This window comes from Sceloporus occidentalis, unplaced genomic scaffold (genome assembly GCF_023333645.1).
Source record: "Sceloporus occidentalis isolate IW3139 unplaced genomic scaffold, rSceOcc1.0.p SCAF_3, whole genome shotgun sequence".
Taxonomy (NCBI): domain Eukaryota; kingdom Metazoa; phylum Chordata; class Lepidosauria; order Squamata; family Phrynosomatidae; genus Sceloporus; species Sceloporus occidentalis.
Genome location: NW_028316983.1, coordinates 144987735 through 145009422, shown reverse-complemented (window position 1 = coordinate 145009422; position 21688 = coordinate 144987735). Strand labels below are relative to the sequence as shown.

Sequence of the window (21688 nt, the reverse complement as noted above, 5' to 3'; positions counted from 1 at the left end):
AATGGCGAAAGGTCTGAAGGAGCAGCTTAGAGAGCTGGGTATGTTTAGTCTGGAGAAGAAAAGCTGAAGAGGTGACAGTACAGCCATGCCTCAATATTTGAAAGAGTGTCATACCTAAAGCTTCATGACCTCTCAAGGAGGCCCACCATGTGGTCTGAGTAGCAGTGCAAGTATGGTTGAATAAATGCATCATAGTTCAAAATGATCTTCAACATCCGCTGTAGAAAGAGAAAAGGAAGATTGTTCCTAGGTGCTAAAGCATGTGCAATTATGTACTGGACTCAAAATACTTTTACTCCTAAATTTGGAGGCTGAGGATGGCCAGACTGCTCCCTGCTGACTAGACAAACCAATGTAGGTTTTCACACAGTCCAGTTCCTTCACAGATACTGCTTTCCCTGAGGAATCTTATCTTAGGAAAGGGACACGAAATCCCAGCAGGACTAGCTATGATGGCTGGGAGACTCTTGGAGCTGTAGTCCCAAAAGTTACATTTCCAAACTTTGGTTGTAGTCATGACAACTGTTTCTTCTGTATCAAATGTGGTAGACACCTGAATACCAGATTCAAGCAGCCCCGGGTAAATCTGTGGTCTTCCAGATGTTAAACCTCACTTCCCAACAGCACTAGCCATCCTGGCAAATGGTGAGACATTATGGCGCTAGCAGTAGTCGTTCAGCAGCATATGGAGGACTGAAGGTAGACTGATGTAACTCCTCCTTTAGTTACACACGGTGTGCCTGATGTGATGTCATTCTAAGACCTTTGGAGCAGGAATTGGCAAGACACATGGTAGGAATAATACAGTTTGTAAGTGCTATTGCTCCAGCCTATGGATTCCTGGGATTTGTAGTTTTACAAGGTCTTTAGTACTGATGCCTCACAAAACTGCAAATTCCAGGATTCTGTAAGGTGGCACCAATTTGCATTATTTCTACAGTATGGATGCACCCCCAGTTTCCCAGTGCAGTTTGATCACTGCTTCCAAAGCCAGTTAAAAGCCTGTCAGAACCCACTGGAAAAAGAGTTGGGGGTAGAGAGCAACAGAGAACAGGTAGCTAATTATTTTAGGAACTGAAACAGTGTGAATAATGTTGCAATCAAGTTCCACCTCAGAAAACAAAATGGAAATGAGCCAGACATAATTCATGTTAAACACTAGCAGGTACTGCCTCAAAAGATGTTGTCACAGAACTGCGAGGTTAGGAGCTTACATTTTCAAATGTTTCAAAAGAAAGGTGATGATTCATGCCTCCAGAGGAAGCTTTAAAAGCCATTTGATTTTGAAGTGTTTCGACACATAACAAAGGCTGAAATATTGCATATTCAATAATCTGGAGAAATTAGGATCTTTTGACCATCATAGTAAGTATATTTAAAAAAAAAAAACCCTGCGCCATGGCCTCATTTTTGGGCCCAAGCTTAGAGATGTGTGCCAATATCCCTGTTAGCTAATATACATAGTGTCAAAACTAATGCTAAGCCAAAGTATCACTAAGGCAGTGCTGGAAATGAAAATGAAACGCTTTTAATTTGCTTCTTGTATTGTTGTTTGCAGCCATAGAAGGGGTGAATAAGCAGCACAGTGAAGAGACAGACCAGTTGTGTGGGGGAGAGGGGTGTTTGACAGGTTCCCCAGGTGTCTCTTCATTTATGTCTGTGCTTTAGCTCATAGGCTTTTGCATGACTCTGAAAGAGATGAAAGTATAGCCCAGTTGCTAAGGCTCCCTCTCTTCCCCATGCTATGCCGCAACTCAAAGCATTTCTCCTGCCTCGTCTAGGCAGAGAACAAAAACTTGTGATCCAACAGATGTTAGATTACAATGTCTGTTATCCCTGAAAATTGGCCATCCTATCTGAGACTGATGGAAGCTGACATCTGAACTAAAACTGTGGTGTCATAGATAGGACTACCTGAATGAAACCTGGACGGGGCTCCTATTCCTTTATTGGTTGTGCAGAAAGGGAAAATTTTAGCAGTTGTTGCTTGTTACCTGGTTGCATTAGCAAGACTATACAGAAACCATGCAGAAAATAGGAGGGGGGTAAAGAGAGAGATAGAATATAAAGAGGAAGAGGAGATAGTAAAAACTTAGAAGAAAGACAAGAAGGTAAATGCAAAGGATTATAGTTCAATTTTTTTTAAAAAAAAAAGATGAACACAGATTATTTACATAACTTCAAAATATACAATGGAGACATTGAAATAATTAAAGATTTTCCTTACCTTGGCTTAGTCATAAATCAGAATGACGACTGTAGTCATGAATTCAGAAGACTAGAACTTGGAAGGGCAGCCATGAAGTGTCAAGATATATCACTGAATACCAAAGTCAGGATTGTCCATGCCAACATATTCTGATGTCTTTATATGGTTGTGAAAGCTGGGCAGTGAAAAAAGCTGAAAAGAATCAATTCATGTGGTGCTGAAGGAGAATTCGGCAGATACCATGGACTGCTGAAACAAATAAATGGATTCAAGAGCAAATCAAGCCTGAATTCTACCTAGATGCCGGATCGAAGCGGGATTACAACCAAAAATGTCCATACATGCAATCATGTCTAAAATACATATCATAAAAACATCACAAAGTATAAAAATTTCAATTACAGTAATTGCAGGGCAGCAAGTAGTCATGCTGTTATGCCCAGAAGGGAGGTTTCCTAAAGTTCTTTATAGGAGGTCAGGTGGATATGCCTGCCGGAAGAGATGAGTCTTTAGTGCCTTCTTAAAGGCATCTAGGGTTGTGATGAGACGGATCTCCTCTGGCAGATTGTTCCATAACCTGGGGGCCATAGCTGTATATGCTCTTTTGGAAGTAACTGTTAGTTTAACCTTTGGGTAGTCTAACAGATTCTTCCCTGTTGTCCTGAGGGTGCGAGGCAGATTGTGTAGGGAGAGGCGTTCTCTCAAGTAACTCAGGCCCAAGCCATGTAGGGCTTTAAAAGTAACAACCAACATTTTGTATTGCGCCCGGAAGCTAACTGGCAGCCAGTGTAAGGATTTTAGGACAGGTGTTATATGATCTAACCTGGAAGGTCCAGTGATCAATCTGGCTGCTGCATTTTGAATTAATTGAGGCTTCCGAACCTGGTACAAAGGTAGCCCCATGTAGAGCGCATTACAGAAGTCTAAGCGAGAGATTACCAGTGCGTGTACCACCGTTTCAAGTTCCTTTTGGTCCAGGTGGGGATGCAGCTAGCATATCAGCTTGATCTGGTAATAAGCACTCCTGGCCATCACATCCACTTGAGATGATAACTGTAGAGATGGGTCAAAGCATAAGAAGACAAAGCACAAGAAGACATGACTAAAGAAGAAAATTAATTAGAAGTCAGTAGAAAAAGAGGAAAACCACATTACAGGTTCGTAGATTCAGTCAAGGGAGCCACAGCTCTGAGTTTGCAAGACCTGAGCAGGGCTGTTGATAAAAAGTGACTTGGAGATCTCTCATTCTTACGGCCATCATAAGTTAAAGTTGATGTGTAAGTAACAACTGCACAACCATCAAAGATACAGGAGCCCTCTCCAGTTATCACTCTGGCAACCCTAGCCAAAGATCACAGATCATTTGTTAGTCAGATAACACTCCCTCTCTTCAAGCATCATGTTGTCCAGTAAATCACATCATACCATGTGTGAAGAAAGAGAAGTTGTCCCTTCTTGACTAGATAAGGTCAGGCCATGATGTCTTGGCTTTGTTGTTTTCATCTGTCTGCAGCACAGTGGTCAAATTTCCAATGCCTTCACAAACTGGTGGAAAATAGGGCCACATTTTGCCCACACTCTATCCCATTTTGAAACAGGCTTTAAATTTATTTATTTATAAAGTGGAGCAGCTGAACATAGACTGAAAATCTTTGCAGCATTTGTATGTCCAGTATCTTTTACACCCAATGGACACTCCAGTAATGAAGAAAAGAGCCAGCCAAGGATCGTCTTAAAAGAAGCCAGACAGCTTTCCAATGGAAACTGGTGGTGAGGGTCGGTACCATTCTATAATGGTATAGAATTCAAAATGCTATCCCCAATCTTTCCCTTGAGGATTAACGTTCAAAATAGATCAGCAGCCTTATATGCCAGCTTGGGGTTGGACCTCCTGCTCGCCAGGGACTGCAAGGCTCCAACCTTCTCTCCAGAAATTTATTGGTACCCTGATACAGTCGGCCCTCCATATCCACAGATTCTTCATCCCCAGATTCAAGCATCTATGGCATGAAAATAGCCCAAAAATATATACAATCCAAAAGGGAAACCTTGATTTTGCTATTTATAAATATAAATATATAAAATACAGTGGCCCCTTCACTTACGGGGGGGATCTGTTCTGGACACCACCACCACCACCCCCCGTGTATGGGGAATTCCGTGGATTCTCGAGCCCCATTAAAGACAATGGGGCTAGTACCCTCAGAGGTGTACAGGCCACAGGTGCATGTGCCATTACTCTTTCTGGCGCACAGTGCCGCTTATATTATTATTATTATTATTATTATTATTATTATTATTATTATTATTATCCTTTATTTATAATAAAAAGACTGTACATACAATCTTTTTAATTGGATGGTTCCCTGCCCTCAGGCTTACAATCTAAAAAGACACAACACAAAAGGAGAAGGGAGTGGTGGTGGTGGGGAAGCTGAAAGCCACGCCAGAAGAAGCGGCACCGTGCACCAGTAGGAGTAATGTTGCATGTGCCCATGGCCCGTGTGCCTCTGCGGGCACGAGCCCCATACCCACATATGATGCGGGTGCAACAGTTCACGACACCATTGTATTTAATAGTACTTGAGCATCCATGGGTTTTGATATCCACGTGTGTGTGTGTGTGTCCTGGAACCAAACCCCAGTGGATACTAAAGGCCTACTGTATTTTATAGTACAATAACATGCAAAATCCATAAAACAGTGATACCTTTATTCAGACAATATCACTGTTTTGTGGATTTTGGCTCCTATTATCATTCGCTCTAAAGCCAACACAGCTACCTCTGCCTGATATTTTATGGTAGCCTTAATTTCCAGCAGTGAAGTCCACATCGTTCTTTGTCATATTGGGGGAAGGCAATCTCAGAACAATTTAATAAATGTCCTGCCACTCTTTTCTCTGCCATCCTCTCAATAACCAGACCTGGAACATCTGTAAGGGAAAGCCAGTTGTTGCCTAGCAACCCCAGTATTCATTTTTCTTTCCCTGGAAGAGGCCTAAGGGCAGCAGCAATTAGTGTGACCAGATGCAAAGGATTCCTGTGCTTTTAATAGGGATAGAGAAGAGAGGATTTCGGCAAGGGTAACTTGTCAAACGTGGGTGAGAAAACATCTGCTGGAAATCCCTCTACTATACCATAGGTGAAGGTATATGAGTCCTATCTTCCTTTGCACCTGGTTCTTCTAACAACAGCCTAGATCTTGAAGAGGTTCAAGTGCACACAGGTTTCGCATAGTTACTTGTGAAAAACAAGTCGGCCATTTCTTGATTTCCATAACTGCTTTTAGGAAAGCCATCTGTTCACCATTTTCAGGGTTACAGTCTTCAGCTTTGGGAGAACAAACACATTTCAGCTAAGTGGATGGTAATGCAGGTGCTTACAAGAGAGAGACGAGGAGAAAGGACATGTGCCCCCATGGAATGCAAAAAGGACAGATAAAATTGCACAGATTTTATATGATAATATGTGCGAATAGATGCACGTTGAGAAATCATGATTATAATCTCAATAGGAATTCAGTACACAAGGAGAAGGGCAGAATGCTAGTGATCTCTGTCCCTTTTCAGGCTGTTGTTCATGCGATGTTTGATGGATTCCCTGTCAGTGTTACATTTAAAAAAAAAATTAAATTAGACATGGAACTAGTAGAACAGAGGTAAGGAATGTGTGACCGTCCAGATGTTGTTGGATTCTCATCACCCTTTACCATTAGCTATGTTGACTATGGGTGATGGAAACTGCAGCCCAACAATATCTCCACCCACCGCCAAAGGGAAGGATTTCTTCTTTTATTTTATTTTATTTTATTTTATTTTATTTTATTAAAAATGTATTTTGTGGATTTTTAGCAATGTTTTTTAATTGTTGGAGTCTCAGTCTGGAAAAAGCATGGGATATAAATAAATTGGTAGTAGTAGTAGTGAAAGAGCCAGCAAAGTGTAATGGTTTGAGCATTGGACTATGACTCTGAAGACCAGGGTTCAAATCCCAAAGGGTGGAATATATTTATATATATATATATATATATTAGGTATTAGTGGTGGTAGTAGTAGTAGTAGTAGTAGCATTGAAAGAGCCAGCATGGTGTAATGGTTTGAGTATTTGATGATGATGACTCTGAAGACCAGGGTTCAAATCCCAGCTCGGCCATGTAAACCTGCTGGGTGACCTTGGGCAAGTTAAACTCTCAGCCTCAGAGGATGTCAATGGTAAACCTTCTGTGAAGAAAACTTGCTGAAGATAGGTACACTTTAGGATTGTCATAAGTCAGAAATGTCTTGAAGACACACAACTAGAGTGTTAGTAGCAGCTGTAGTAGTAATGCAGGAGTGGGCAGTTCCACAGGGCCCTAAACATTCCCAGCAGGCTGCACTATCATGTCAGCACATTATATTTAGGTCTTTTTGGCTTTGGGGGCAGGGAGGCTAAGGGTTATAGGAGACTTGGGGGCTCTACAGGCTGCCCCTTTTTGCACCAGATTGGGGTCATGGCAACCTCATGCCGCGGCCCTGATCCAGTCTTTCCAGGGCGCAAAAAGGAGCCACAGAAAGCAGCTCCTTTTTGCACCCTTGAAAGGGCGCTATAGCCACATTGCCACGGCTATGCAGCGCTCCTTCGGTGCTACATTGTATAGACACAGGCTGGAGGAACACCATGATGCCACATGCCATGCAGAGTGGCACACTGCATCATGGCACCTGGGGTGGTGTGCGTCATCTGAATGCGACACCCCAACTCTGCCCCCAGGCTGGCCTTAATGGTGGTCTGAAGAGGGCTTTAAGCAAGCAAGCAGTGCATTTTTAGGCCTTGGGGGTATTTGGAATGATTTTTTCAGACTGGAAAAGGCCCAGATTTGGGAGTGAAGTCTTGGGGGTTCAAGAGTGTCCCTAGGGTTGGAGTACAAAAATGCGGACAGGGATCACATGTAGCTATTCCCCGATATGAAGAGCTGTCCTTTTTGAAGTAGGACACATGGCCAGCCAGGTACGTGGGCTGCACAGGGGTTGCCAGCTTAAAAGTGTATCTTTTAACAGCTAACAGGAAATGAGAATGTTTATCTCCATGTTATGAAAGCATTGCCTGTTGGTTACAGCATGGCTGCACAATCCACTGGTCTTTCAGCACAAATGTACCCTGTTGTGACCCAAATAACTGTGGTCAAATACGAGTACTTCAGCAAAAGTTGAATGTTGGACGTGCCATCACTTATTACGGGTATTGCCAATTGTATTAGCTTTTCATCATTTTAGCTTTTATGAACAGATGCCCTGTACTTGTAATTCCCCATTACTCTCTCCACTTCATCTGGTTGAATTCCATCTGCATTCATGCTGTTAAGGGTCACAGAGCCTTTGCCTTTAAAGGGATGAATGTCACATTCCCACTGGTGATGTGTGGCTAGATTTAAAATAATAAAGTATGACAGAAGAATGAAGAACTTGGGGCTTTCCAACCTACTAATTCTCTGTTGGCTGCCAACTCTCAAGAGAGTAGCAATTCTCTTTCTATAAATAAATGAGTTCTAGGTTTTTAGATAATTCAGTCAGTGGACCTATGCAGAGCTGTCAGTTTGATTTAAGGAGAGCGTTCTTTCCATACCTTGAATTTTAGTGATTGTAGCTGAAAATCGGAAGATAATTTCAGTAACTTCTTTCCCAAATAATGTGGGCTGGTTGTTCATTTGCTCAGGCAAGAGAATCCCTGCTTTTATATTGTTCCAAAATGGAAACAAACAGAGGTGATGTGGAAGGCCTGTGGTCAGCTTTTAAGGCTAAGTGAAAATAACCTTTACAACCCTATTTAGAAATAGCAAAGCTAGAATTAGTATTTTCAGGTGAATTTAAAAAGAAGAGGATTGATAGTCCCCAGTTTTTTCTTATTGGCAGCTTCCCTTTTAATTCTGCAGTGGCAGCCACCATTGGAGGCACTCCCCCCGCCCAAAAAAATGTTGTTACACTGGAGTAAAGTTCTCACCCAAATGGATGTACCAGGGAATTCATTCTTGGCATTCCAATGGGTGGGGAGGCTGCTTTGCTTGTCTTGCCATCACCTTCTAAACCTGGACAAATGTTTTTAAAGGGAAAAAACAGTTTTGAATTCTCATGATGGATATCATTTCTCATGTCTATGGCGTGGTACAGACTGCCAAAAAGCGGTGTACCAGCACTGGTATTAGGGTTAGGAAGCACGCACCATGTACATGCTCCCTAACCCTAGTACGTACCGCCAGCGGCATAATGTGGCACCCTGTGTACACGGGCACTGCCATTATGACATCATGCCCGCGCTGCATCCAAATGGCGCGGCACGGGCGTGACATGTTCGTGCCACCCCAGGCCACTTGTGGCGGCCTAAGAACGGTGCGAGAAAGAGCTCTGAAACGGAGCTCCTTCTGGCACGTACCTCATTCCCGCAGCCACCAATGGCTGTGGGAACGGCTCCAGGGACAAAGGGGCCAAGCAGCCCCTTTCTCCTCTGGCTGCAGCTGTTGGGGTGTCCTGGGGCATGGAACCCCAAGGATACCCCTTTTCCAGGCCACGGGGAAGCGGCATTTTGCCCCTTCTCCATGGCCTGGAAAAGCTCCAGGTTGGAGCCACAGGCTGCCGGTGAGGCTGCCCTGCTTCCAACCCGGGAAGAAAAGGGGCAGCTGTAGATCGCCCCCTTTCCACCGTCTGTACCCCACCAATTTTGTCACTGTAATATGATGTGCTGTTTAGTTATCCAAAAGGTTTCTCTTAGGCAGTTCCATGTCTCACTAACAATCACATCTGACTTTCATATTATGTCAGTACAATTAGTTTACATGGTCAAGTAACATAGGTCCAAAACACATTGCAGAAATAATCCAGTTTGAGACCTCTTTAACTGCCCTGGCTCAAAGCTAGGGAATTCTGGAAATTGTAGTTTCTTGTGGCACTAGAGTGCTCTGACAGAGAAGGCTAAATGTCTCACAAAACTACATTCCCCTAGCATTGAGCCAGGTCAGTTAAAGCAGTCTCAAACTGGATTATTTCTTCAGTGTATTTTGGACCTTGGAGAGTTATTTTTTAAATTAATTCATTATGTAACCCTAAAGGGGGAAGGAGATAACGGAGAAGAGAAACTCACTGTGCATTACCACCTAGGTAGTCAAGGATTGTCAAAGTACAGCAAATGGGCTGCATGCAAGCTGTTAAACATGCAGTGATATCCTTTAAAAACATAGCCATAACAGAGTTCTCTTGTTTCATTCATTCATACGTTGAATAGATAGAGGAAGGAACAAATTTCATTTTGACTTCTGTTCTTTTAGTGAACCTTTTCCATTTATGCAAGCCTAACATAGCCCCCAGCTGTGGGTAGAAGCCTATCAGAGGATAGGGGCAAGAATCATAACACCAGACCAGCCATCGCATATCATTGGTAGTTTGTACTCTGGAATCACAAATTTCCATTAAGTATATTCAAGGTAACTCTGTGGGCCATACAACAAAATACAATGAAATATAAAATCCTCAAAACAATGATCTGGGGTGGGGCAACTAAAAAGCGCAAAATAAACCATGCAAGCTTTCAAAACTCCACTGGCTTCTTCATCAGGCGAAATATGTTGCAATATCAAATAGGGGAGGAAAACTTAGCAGCAATAAAGTAACTTGCCATGGGGTCCTGACTGTCTCTGTCCGTTGTGAGGCCACAGCCCTCTTTCCTGACAAAGGACATAGACAACCAATGGCCTGAACAGACAGAGGGGAAAATAAATTATGGGTCGCAATGGCGCCAGCCCATTCCCCTGTCTCTGCACCAGCATGCAGTCCTCACACTGGTGCGATAGTTCACACTTTCTGGCCCAAACTAGATCAAACCAGGGGTTATTTTGCTCTGGTGTTTAACCCTGGAATGCAAATTCATCATAGATTCCTCCCATGTTGGCCACATGCATCATTTAAACAGGTAGGTTTTGAAATGGGATGAAACCAAGCTTTATCACTTGTGTTGACAGTCTGCTGCTAATGGAATTTAAATTTTACTGCCTTTTGCCCACATGGCCAAGAAGAGGAGTGGTCCCTCCAGACCAAGTTAAGTACAACAGAAATAAATCTGATGCAAAATGTAGGCCTGTGACTCTAATATCGTCACATTTATATTCCTTAATGACTTTTGAAAAACATCTTTTACCTGATGGAGATGCCAGAGCTTCCAAAGCTTACTGCCCCCAACTGCACTCAGTGCATTTTACAGAAGGGGATGTGTAGTTTTGTGAGCTAAAGCTACTTCAGTTAGGAGCAACAGGTTACTTTAGAAAGCACTGAGCAGGTTATGTGGTGCATGTATAGCTCTGACCTATAATAACTTTCAGCCACTCCCATCCTGTCTCTCAATAAAACTTTAAAGCCCATCAAAAGTCACCCCACATTCTTGCCTCCCTATGACTTAGAAAAACAAAAGCAATCTGACTTCCTTATGACAAACTACAGTAAGCTCTAGTTTATTTTTTCTCAGTTTTTAATATAAAGAACTACATCTAGTCATTTGGGCACCGCATACATTGTCACATCTGCAATACTGCATGTGCAATGCTGATTTTTAAAAAGTAAATAAATAATTTATTTGCAGCCGTTTAACAGAACAAGCACAACATCCACAAGAGGAAAAAAATCTTGAAATTTGTTAATTTAGTATATATGCGTTTTATATCCCACAAATGAACATCATAGGAATCTAAACCTGTTCCTTGGGAGGAGGGAGTCACTAAAGGCAGTGTTGCTCAAGCTAAGCAGATCTCTTGTCTGCTTAGTTCTTTGATGGGAGCTCATGTAGGAACCTGACAAATGCCATCTTGAGCTTCCTGGAGGAAATGTGTTATATAAATGTCATAAATGAAAAGCCTCATCCTTTTCACATTTCCACAATCTCTGCACCATATATATGCATGTTCCCTGTTCTCTCTCCTTTTTTTTTTTAATGATCATGTGGTTTTTAAAAAAAGCATTTATATGTTCATAGGCTTCGTTTTCCCATTCTAAAATTTTTCCCCTTACCTATCCCCCTGCAGTGATCTCAGAACTATTATGTTATTTTCCTGCTGCTCATGAAAAGAGAGTTCTTAACAAATTGCAATAACTGAATGAGTGGCTATTATATGCCCTGGCTATTAAAGGATTCTGATTGAAGCCTGTTGAGAATGACTCATCTTTTCTAGTTACCTAAAGACTTCACAGGCAGCCTCCAGAAAAAAATCTCTGGGTGATTCAGAACCTCCTTTATCCCACAATTTAGGGATGAAATAAAATGGCAAATGTGGAAAGGCTGGGTGATGCTCATAGGGGATCCAGCCAAAAATGGGCAAAATACAAAAAGCATGGTGGCTCGAATGAAGGCCATGTCTTTTAAGCACAAAAAATCTAATAATTGATACAGTGGTATCACAAAGCTTTACATGAACTCAAGGCTGTGCTGAGAGGAAATGGAGCTTTAATGCTTAGTTCAACCAGTTCTGTACCAGGCAAAAAAAGAAAGAGAAGTCTCTATTCAGTGAAATGGGCCTTTGAGGCCAGGCAGGGAAAAATATTAGACAATCACAGTATCAAAGATAATGAACACTGCAAAACCTGTGGATCTGGAACATAAAATCTCTGCCTCCTCCAGTTCCTAGGAGGAAAAAAAACACAGTCATGATAAGTTAAATAACATACAGTTTGATGCACTTATATGACACACAAAATCTGTTGCCTAAGGCAGTTGCCTTATTCTGCATTTTAGTAAGACTGGTCCTGAGATTCTACTTTTCTCCTGTGAATCCCTTAGTTATAATCATACTGGATGCTACCACTGCCTCTGTCTTGTGCCCTTTCTGAGGTGTGAAAGAGAGTGCAAGATAGCTTGGAAATTTACAACAAAAGATACCACAATGTTAGAATCAAAGGCCATTTTAATATTTTAGTTTACTGCCCTTGTTATATTAATGGATCAGACTCAAATTCAGTGTAAAAAGGGCATCAAACTATACATTATTTAACTTATAATGACTGGTTTTTTTACTACTAGGAACAGGGGAAGGCAGAGATTTTATGCCTCGGATCCACAGATTTTGCAGTGTTCATTATATTTAATACTATGGTTGTCTAATATTGAAAAAGAGTGCACCCTTAACCTGCAGCTCCTCTTAGTGATTAAACTGATCCATCAGTAATACGCATCTTCTTTTAGTTAACACAAAATTTCCACTTCAACTGCTTAAATGTTGCAGCCTCAGGCATAATGCTGTAACTTCTTGAGAACCCAGATATTTCTCTTTTGGGTGACTAGTAAGAAGGGCAAAGCTACCTGTGGTACTCCATGCTTTGTTAGAGACTGTATCAGTAATATTAGGCTTGGGGAAATTTTAAATCGGATTGCAGCATAAAGGTTGGGAAGGTTTAACCATTCCATACACAAGCTGTGATCTTAGTGACCGTGCTGAAATTCAATGTAAAAAGCATCCCTCTTAAACAACCATGTTTCTAATGCCTACTACTAAAAACTATTTAAAATACTGGAGATTAGCTCACTTTCTTTTAATGTGCCTTATCCCTGACAGGATAAAGGCACATTTATTTTTAAAACAGGTTTTATTTTATTCACCTATGGCCAGGCGAATGCATTCCGGATGCCAGCCAGACTTATTCTGTAGCTTTTCAAGAACAGAGTTTTCCCATTCTTGAAAAGGTGCGGGATAAGCCTAGCTGGCAACCAGGCTGTAAATGGGATGCGTTCATCTGTCCATGCGCAAATGCTATAGAACCCATTTTAAAAGTAAATGTACCTTTATCCCATCGGGAGTGCACTAATCTCCATTATTATTATTATTATTATTATTATTATTATTAACCTTTATTTATAAAGCACTGTAAATTTACACAGCGCTGTACATACAATCTTTTTAATTGGACGGTTCCCTGCCCTCAGGCTTACAATCTAAAAAGACACAACACAAAAGGAGAAGGGAAAGGTGGTGGGGAAGGGATGTGATTGCTAACAATGCTAACTAATGTCCGTTTCTGCACAGAACATTCTCAGTCGCAAAGACAGTACACACCAATATTTTCTTGGATGAAGTTTCCATAAATTCCTGTTGTCATACAGCCATACCTAGGATCACAGTTACACGTATCAGCACTGTTTGTGAGAAAACAAAATCAAGGCTGAAGTTTTTTCTCATCCCCTCTTGGAGGGAAATTGAACTCTCATTTCAGAACAATTTGTTTCTTGTTTGTTGGTTTCTTTGTTTGTTTGGGAAGATTTCGTGTTTAAAATTGATGACAAATTCTGTTGAAATTAATTAGAATTACCATCCCAAACTTCAAATTAATGCTAAAGAGACAATACTTTTTTAAAATAATTTGAAAATATGCACTAGAAAGCAAAATGATTGTTAGCCAATGCGTGCAATTTCAACAATGACTCTCTGATTTCTGTGTGAAACTTTGCAAATTTGACAGATATCTGGATAGGTAACTATCACATCATCCAACTGTTTTGTTTTTTCTTTAGTTGCCGTGTACATAAGTACTTTGCTGGATCTGAAAAGGAAAGGAATGAATTAATACATTCATGAAAATAAATGGTTTGAGAACTCATCAAACCACTTTTTTTATAAATGTTGCTTTAAATTTCCAAGAAATTGTCTGATTTCTAATGACATAGTGTGATCTCATATTGTACTCTTTTACTCAAAATATTGATTTCAGTAGAAATGGAGATCCGGTGGCTTTTGCTTCACAGCTGAATATGGGCATGGTTGTCCATCCTGTGAAAATAAACACTGTGGGATGATTTGCAAACAGACACTAACACATCAAGGCTAGATCTCAACTTCTGTGTTGTTATTTGAGGGATACAATACCAAAGTATGAGTGAGAATTACAGATATCCTACCACAGATAGAACTTTCATTTCAGCTTCCATCCATCCAGCTTGCAAAATTAAATGTATCCCAGGAGATTTCTATGGTACATATTTATGCATTAAAATACTGATAGTTTGGGAAATATAATACCCACCCACAACCTCACTACAGTTTATGAATGGCATTTCAAAGTTCAACAGAGTGTGCAAAGAAAATTGTAGGAGTAGGCCCATTCGGAACAAACTTCAAAGAAGGAGTATATTCAAAGTTAAATTGCAAAAAGCGTGCTGGCCAATTGGCCGTAATAAAGTTATTATTATTATTATTATTATTATTATTATTATTAATTGCAAAAAGCAATAAAGTGAAGAGCCTTGTGTAGTTATTTTCCATATACCACATAATAACTAGCAATGTTTGCTTTGTTGGTCATAATCACCTTTGTTTGGACTAGGCCTTTGGCATGGATTCCTTACTTAGTCTATTCACCCATGTTTATTGTTGCAAGTGTACCCAAGAAACACATGTCTTGAAACAACCATTTACTCTCCATAAACATCTCTGATGAAGAAGGGGCATATTGTGTGCTATATTCTATGGAAGCCACTGAATTACAGAAATCCAGATAATCTGCCCTTTCTTTTTACACATATATTAACATCAATTTTTTACTTTTAAGTGATAAAAGTAAAAATGTGCTACACACAGAGAGACACAGAAACAATAAGTAAATGTTCATTTAGTGTTTTGGGAATCATCAATTGCTTGTTCTTGTTTAAATGTGGCAGTGATGTATTGTCCAAGTGTCTCATAGACAAAGTCCAGTAATGGATGTTCGTGCTTTATGTTTTTCTCCATACACATCTGTTTAGAAACAAAGTACAACAAAAGCTGTCACCAGATGTAAATAACAAATCCTGATTTTTCCCGATATATGCAGCTCCTCCAAAGTTTGATAGGATATGGCCGAATATATCTTCCCTTGGGGTTTCTAACCCAAATCAAGGTAGGATCCTGTAAAATTCCTATAGATCTATAACTTTAACTGCTTTGAAAGAATCTCAGGTGTTGGATAAAGGATGAAAAAACATTTTTCCTCTCTTGGGACTAAGAAAAAGGCATACTGTCCTAAAGAACCTACAGAGAATTATTATGATAAAAATGAATAACATGAAAAGGGTTTATGTTAACATGAGCATATCATCTTCACTTGAAGTTATAAGCACTTTTATAGCGTAAAATGTAATATAAGTCCCTAGAGAAGGCTGAAATTGTATAGGCAATGTCATTTGCATGATAAATAAATTTTGTCTTTGGACTTTCAGAGTGTACAAGATATCCCCTATGTCTCAATGAAATAATATCTTAATGTCTCTCTGTTCTGCTTTGTTGTCTTAATTGAAATGAATGTTATTTCAGTTGGTATTCAGAGCTAAGGCTGCACTGAGACAGACTTAACAGTGATGGTAGCAAACCATCTTCTGAGGCAATGTCTTTGAACAATGCAGCATTTTCAGATAGCTGAGCTTTTCTTTTCTCTCTCTCTCTTTCCCCCCACTTCAGTTTTTTTTTTCCTCCATGAGGTCAGGTCACATTATAGATTGCTTCCCATATTCCCTCTTTCTCTCTCTCTCTCTCTTTCTGTCTGTGTGCACACACACATATGTGCATCTGTGCATGCTTAAAGCTTTACATTTCCACAAATACTGACAGCAGTGTTTCTCTCTGAAATCCCTAGTGCATGACTTCCACATCTAAATTCCAATGACATTCACGCACACAAAATTTACTGACAGACTGTGGCATGTTGATTTTTCCAAAAAGAAATGAAATGGGTGTGGAATTAAAAGGAAAAAGGTGTTCATGTGTGTGTGAGAGAGAGTGCGTAAGTGAGTGAGATTTCCAAGCGTGTGTTCCTACAAGGTTTTTACATAGCAACTTCATTCAGTTCGGTGTAAACCTGTTCACGTGGAATTATCCTATTTCCCTACTTTTAAAGCAAACAATATGTGCCGACAGGTTGCCACCATTATACACAGGACATTCCTTTTAAACTCTAATGAATACAGATGGAGGATAAAATGAATATAAGAGGATCCAGGAAATAGCTTCTAAACTAAACAAAATGTATTAGCAATTTGTTGGAGAGCTAGATTAGAAAGGCTGCAGTCTTAGCCCTTGATCATAATGATGAAATTGAGACTGCCCTAGATACATACATTACTGACAGCTAGAAGTGCTTTAATCAAAGAGATCCATACTATTTTTTTTAAATGCAAGTCCCTTGAAGAGGTGTAGACAGTAACAAAGGGAAGTATGGACATCATGCTTGCAGGAATTACTCTGCTTTTTACTAAAACTACAAAATCTACAAACCAGAGATTTGGGGGGGGGGGGGGGACAATTTGCTTTGAATAGCAAAACTGAATAGAGTTATGGTCCTTCCAATCAATTCTGTTTACCCCCAAACTTTCTTCATTTCAGCAGTATAATTTAGGGCAGGAGGGAGTCATTTTGTTTCTCTTAGAGTTTACTAACTGGAGTTCAAATGCTTTCATTATATGCTATGAATCCCATACTGATCATTCCAAATCTACCTTCAGCCCATCCCTGCAATATCACATCATTATATAAGCGATTTGCAATTGATGGTAATGCATTATACAATATTAATGTATCATTTTAATGGATTTTCTTGGTTAAATTCTAATAAGACTGCCCAAAGAATCCTAAGCAATACAGATTTCAACACTATGGTGTATTGCTATAATTGTGCTACAGAATACCACTTTGTGTACATTTTTGTTCTTCCCTGCCAAACTGTGTATGCTTTGGCTATTTTGACCATTCCCAAAGTGAGCTATAAACAGAACACAACAGTGGAGAGAAACACTGTAAACTGGACAATTTGGGATACTGCAGAAATGCTCCTGTAAAGCTGAATAATGAAGATATATGCATCCCTCAGTTTCATTCTCGTTCAGGCATTAATTAAAAGCAGTTTAATAAAAATACAACACAGCAATAGTACTGTAGTCATTGTTGTTCCTACCATTGTAATATATAACTAAGTGGCTGAGATATTGGCCTCAGAGGAGTGCCATGTTAAAACTTAGCTTTACTGTAGCTAGTGATAATGGCTTGAGTGAGATCTTTGATTTTGTTTTTAATTACAGGTTTTATTTCATTTTGTTCAACTGTTCAAACTGTTTTAAATGGGTTTAAAATATTTTAAACTTGTTTTATTGATTGTACGCCACCCTCAGATGTTCAGGTGTGGGGGCAGGACAGAAATATTGAAATAATAACTGTTAACATTTACTTTGTTATCTCACCCTTCACTGGGTAAGGTGGTGTCACATGTTATATATCCTGTGTGTTATGATTCTCAATCCCTTCTTCAGATTCTTGCCAATATCATATTAAACTGTGTGTGGTAGATCCTTGTCACTTCTTCTCTTTCAATAGAATGCCATTAACTTCTTGCAGTATAGTGGAGATCCTACCCATATTCTGTTACACCTAATCATTTTGCGAGGAGAATATTGTGTATTTCCTAGACTGACATTTCCCACAATATATTTTTTAAAATGGCCACATTCTGCAATCCTTCATTAGCTAAGCACATTGTCTCAGAAATGTGACCTTCTCAAGGGTGTCCATGTTGCCTTTATAACTGTGCATATAAGAGCTGTGTAGAGTATGGCTTATCATTTTTAAGCTATTTTTCTGACTAGCTTAGAACTTCTCCTTTTATCACAGTCTGCCCGATTACTTATAGAGCAGTGCTTTCTGGTGGCATCTTAAAATGTATTTTGGGCAATCAAAACATGAAATGCAGTAATCTGCATTTTAAATAATAACCTTTTAAAATCAATCAAAACATTAGTTTGTTCCAGTGCATAACCTTTCCAATACTTTCTTTCAGTTGCTCCAAAATTAGCTTTGTCTACTGTTTCTTCTGTTCAAGTTGCAGTACCCAAGAGAGGTAGGAATTCTTGCATTCATACAGTGATTCCCTAGTATTTGTTCTGTGTTGTGTAAAAAAAAAAATCGCACTGTATGAATCTGGAATAACTGTGGTGTGTGCCTAGAATCATCCCATTAGTGAGAGATGCATATTGAGCAAAATAATTCAGTATTACTGAGGACATGAACCATGAAGGAAATAAATAACTATGAGTTCTAGATTGTATCTTTTAAAAAATAAAATAGCAGCAACTATTTTTAACCAAAGTGAAAATGAATAATATTGTAATGGTTTTCAAATGTTTCTATACTTTAATATTGCTACTAATTTCAAACAATAAGATAGGAACTGTCATCCAGAAAATCAACGTTGGTCACATCAAGAAGCATTGATTCTATGTATGATTTATAAAGCATTATATATACCCAATACACACACACACACACTATGTACTTTTTTTTTTTACAATACTAATTTCTGACATCGAATTCAGAAAGATGGGGAAATTGGTTATGCCAGAAAAATCTGCTTCTTTGAAGATATTGGAATGACTGGGTGGGTGGGTGCATGGGTGGGTTTGGTGGTGACTATCCATTCTTTTCAGTGGGGTTCAACTGATGCATCCAGCCCCCTGCTTGAGAACATTCACTAAACTTATTGAAGTTCTTGGGATTTCCCTTGAAAAACTCAAGTGTTTTTCCTAAGAAAGAACCTGTCATTTTTCTCCCCTCAAATTTTGCTTTAAGGAAAACTGCATTGTAACTCTTGCCATGTCCTGGTGAATTGTGTTCATCCTTTGGATTCTATGTGCACTGAGATCATTTCAATATTTTCTCAAAATAATGGAATTGCATTGACATTTTGAAAGCATAGCACAGTTGCCTTGACAGCTCTCAGACAGCCTGTCCCAGCTGAGCATCTGTCATTCATAGACGGGAAGTGGCTTTGCTATTTATTATTTTGCCTGAGTCTTTTATCTGGTTTCTAATTTGTATGAATTAACAGTTCTCGGTATGCCATTAGTCATGGAATGGGAGTGGCCATGGCACACTACAGGTGGATTAACAAAAAATGACCTTAGTTTTGCCCCAGGGGGTGGATAATGAGGCACAGTGTATATTGTGAAGCTGCAGCAAATTATATCTAATGATGATAACAAAAGCCAAATTTGTTTCCTAGTTTATATTATACAAGGGAGGGCGCTTGAAGGTTTGTGTTTGATATGACAGGGAGGTGGCAACTAAAAATATGTTTCTTGTTGTGGAATAATCTTAACTGCATATAAAATATCAAATGGAAACATTTTGGAATGGCAGAGGACCACCTATGAAAATGTCGATGCTTTACACTTGCTTTAGCTGGTGAGTACCAGACCACGAAGAAGGAAATGGTAGCTTCTCCAAAAATAACAAGATAATTAAAACAGGGGACATGCAACAATACTAGTAGAGATTTATTGTACTTGTAATCAAATGTAGCCCTGTGGAAAGCACAGAAAGTAGCCATTTTTAGTCCTGAAGAATAATGGAAGTGAGTAACGGGTATTATGCGAAAGTGAGACTGGTGGGCAGGAGGCACTGCACATTAGAGCACTGATCCTACCTCCTCTTATTTGTCCAACTCCAGTTTTGAAACTTAGATCCCATTAAGCTGAATAAGACAGCAGATGTTGAGTGTCATAGAAGGGAAACTAATTGTTAGTTCTTTAATTTGTTATTGTTGTATCTTGAGTGGCAGCATGTCTTACTGTTAAGGTGTGATCAATCCAGGACTGTCAATCAAATGTGACGGCAATCAGGAAGAAACAAAGCAACTGTACTTCTGTAACAGAATAACATACTGTACATTGAACACTATGAGAGAAAACGGATGCAGAAAATAAACAATAAAAGCAAAAGGAAGTTTACACTCTTCCCTCGCTGTAAAACTGTAAGAACTTCCATGTTATGATAAACATTGTTGAAGGGACACAGGTATCTAGGGTAATACCATACTCCTCACCCCACTATTACCTCAGCAATTCTATACAGTAAATAAAGGAAGAGGTTTGTGCCCACAAGCTATGCTAGCAATAATCTGTGTTATTACATTGTGAAAGTTCATGTTATCAACTGATCACAAAATTTCTGGCATTGATTTCCACAAAAGGCAGCTTTTGCTACCCTGCCTCATGCAACAAAATTCCTTCAGTTGGTCCAGATGTCCTTCCACAACAATGTTTTGCTGAAGAAGACACTTGTAGGCCTGATAGGGACCCTTTGTGAATTATGTCCAGTCCTTAGGCTGGAGGTTCCCCATGCCTACACCAAGATAATGTCAGTTTAAAACCTATAGCCTTTCAGGTGTTTTTGGAGTCCAGCTTCCAGCTTCCACTAAGTCTATCCAGAAGTAGTGAGAGATGATAGTAATTGTAGTCCAACAGAATCTGGAGGGTCCCAAGTTGACCATCATACTCCTAGTTCAATTGGTTGACATCACCATTGTTTCTTTTATGTCTTCAAGGCCCCTTGCATAACATACCTTATTTACCACTATGTCTCCTGTCTTGTACACCTCCATAGGTCCTCAGCAGCTGCTGCAGCTGAACTATTCCTGTTTCCCTCATGCAGAGGTGGTGTTGAGCCGTGGCTCCCATGGCCATTGTACTAGTCTTTGTAGTGGAACTAAAGAAACTAGTCATCTTAGTGGAAATATCCTCTCTGGCCTCAGTATATCGTTTTGTTGTGGTGGTGTAAATGTGCTTATTTCAGCTAGTTAAAAGAATTATCATCCCCCCCCCCCCCTTGTAACCTACACCGGTTTAGTATGACTTTTGCCAGAATGCCAGGAAATGATTCTGATGCAAAATGTAGAGCCTGCCGGTATGGGAGAAATTAGTATGTCCCCAATTTAATTGTGGTCATAAAGGCATTTGCTGTATTTTATCTTGGATCTAATGTTTTAAGAGGTCTGAGGCTAACAGTATCCCAAAGGTATAACTTGTCGCATTGCAGTGTTGCAATGGGGAAATAACAGCACCATCCACCTTTGCTGGGATTCTAAATGAACATAAATTCTATTCTGGATAGGATGTGCCATTCTTAGCACTGAGCCACCTTCTGCCAGTTTACAGAATTTCTAGGGATTGGAGGTTAAAATTAGGCAGAGGGGACTGCAGGCTAGTCACTGGAGCACAGCCATGTCCACAGCCATGTCCTAAAACCTATGCTACCTCTTCCCATAGATCTCCCACTCTCCCATCACATCTCCCATCAACTACATGAGGTTGCTGATATTCATTTGGTTCTTAGCAAGGATCAATGTGACACATTTTCCCCCGGTGAATCTTGTGTAGAAACAAACCACATTCATCTATTGCCTCAAAAGGACGGTGCAGGAAAAATGTGGTTTGGATCTTAATAAGTAGGTAGCTCTCCTGCATACAAAACAACATAACTGCCATATGAGATCCAAAGACATACCTTTCTTATTCTACACCAGCTATTCTTTCAGTGCCAGCATTTCATTTTTTTTTTACCACAGGAAAGTGGATATCTTGCACTGACTCCAAGATCACATGAGTAGTGTCATCATGGGCCTTGACCTTCTTCACCCCCAGGGTTCCAGGAGAATAAGGTTTTTGCTTCCTTTAGTATCTC

The 21688-nt window shown here is 39.9% G+C and overlaps 1 protein-coding gene across 6 annotated transcripts in view; it reads left to right on the top strand.

The window, feature by feature from the left end:
• The window catches only part of NTNG1 (netrin G1), a 300251-nt gene that overhangs the window by 224860 nt on the left and 53703 nt on the right, over window positions 1–21688 (top strand). For 2 of the 6 annotated variants that reach the window (XM_089516561.1, XM_089516557.1), the window contains exons 6-7: window positions 15021–15086; window positions 18009–18068. The exons of the other annotated variants lie outside the window; for them this stretch is intronic. In XM_089516561.1, the coding sequence (XP_089372687.1) occupies window positions 15021–15086; window positions 18009–18068 (126 nt within the window). The remainder of the gene's footprint in view (window positions 1–15020; window positions 15087–18008; window positions 18069–21688) is intronic. 6 annotated transcript variants of the gene reach the window in all.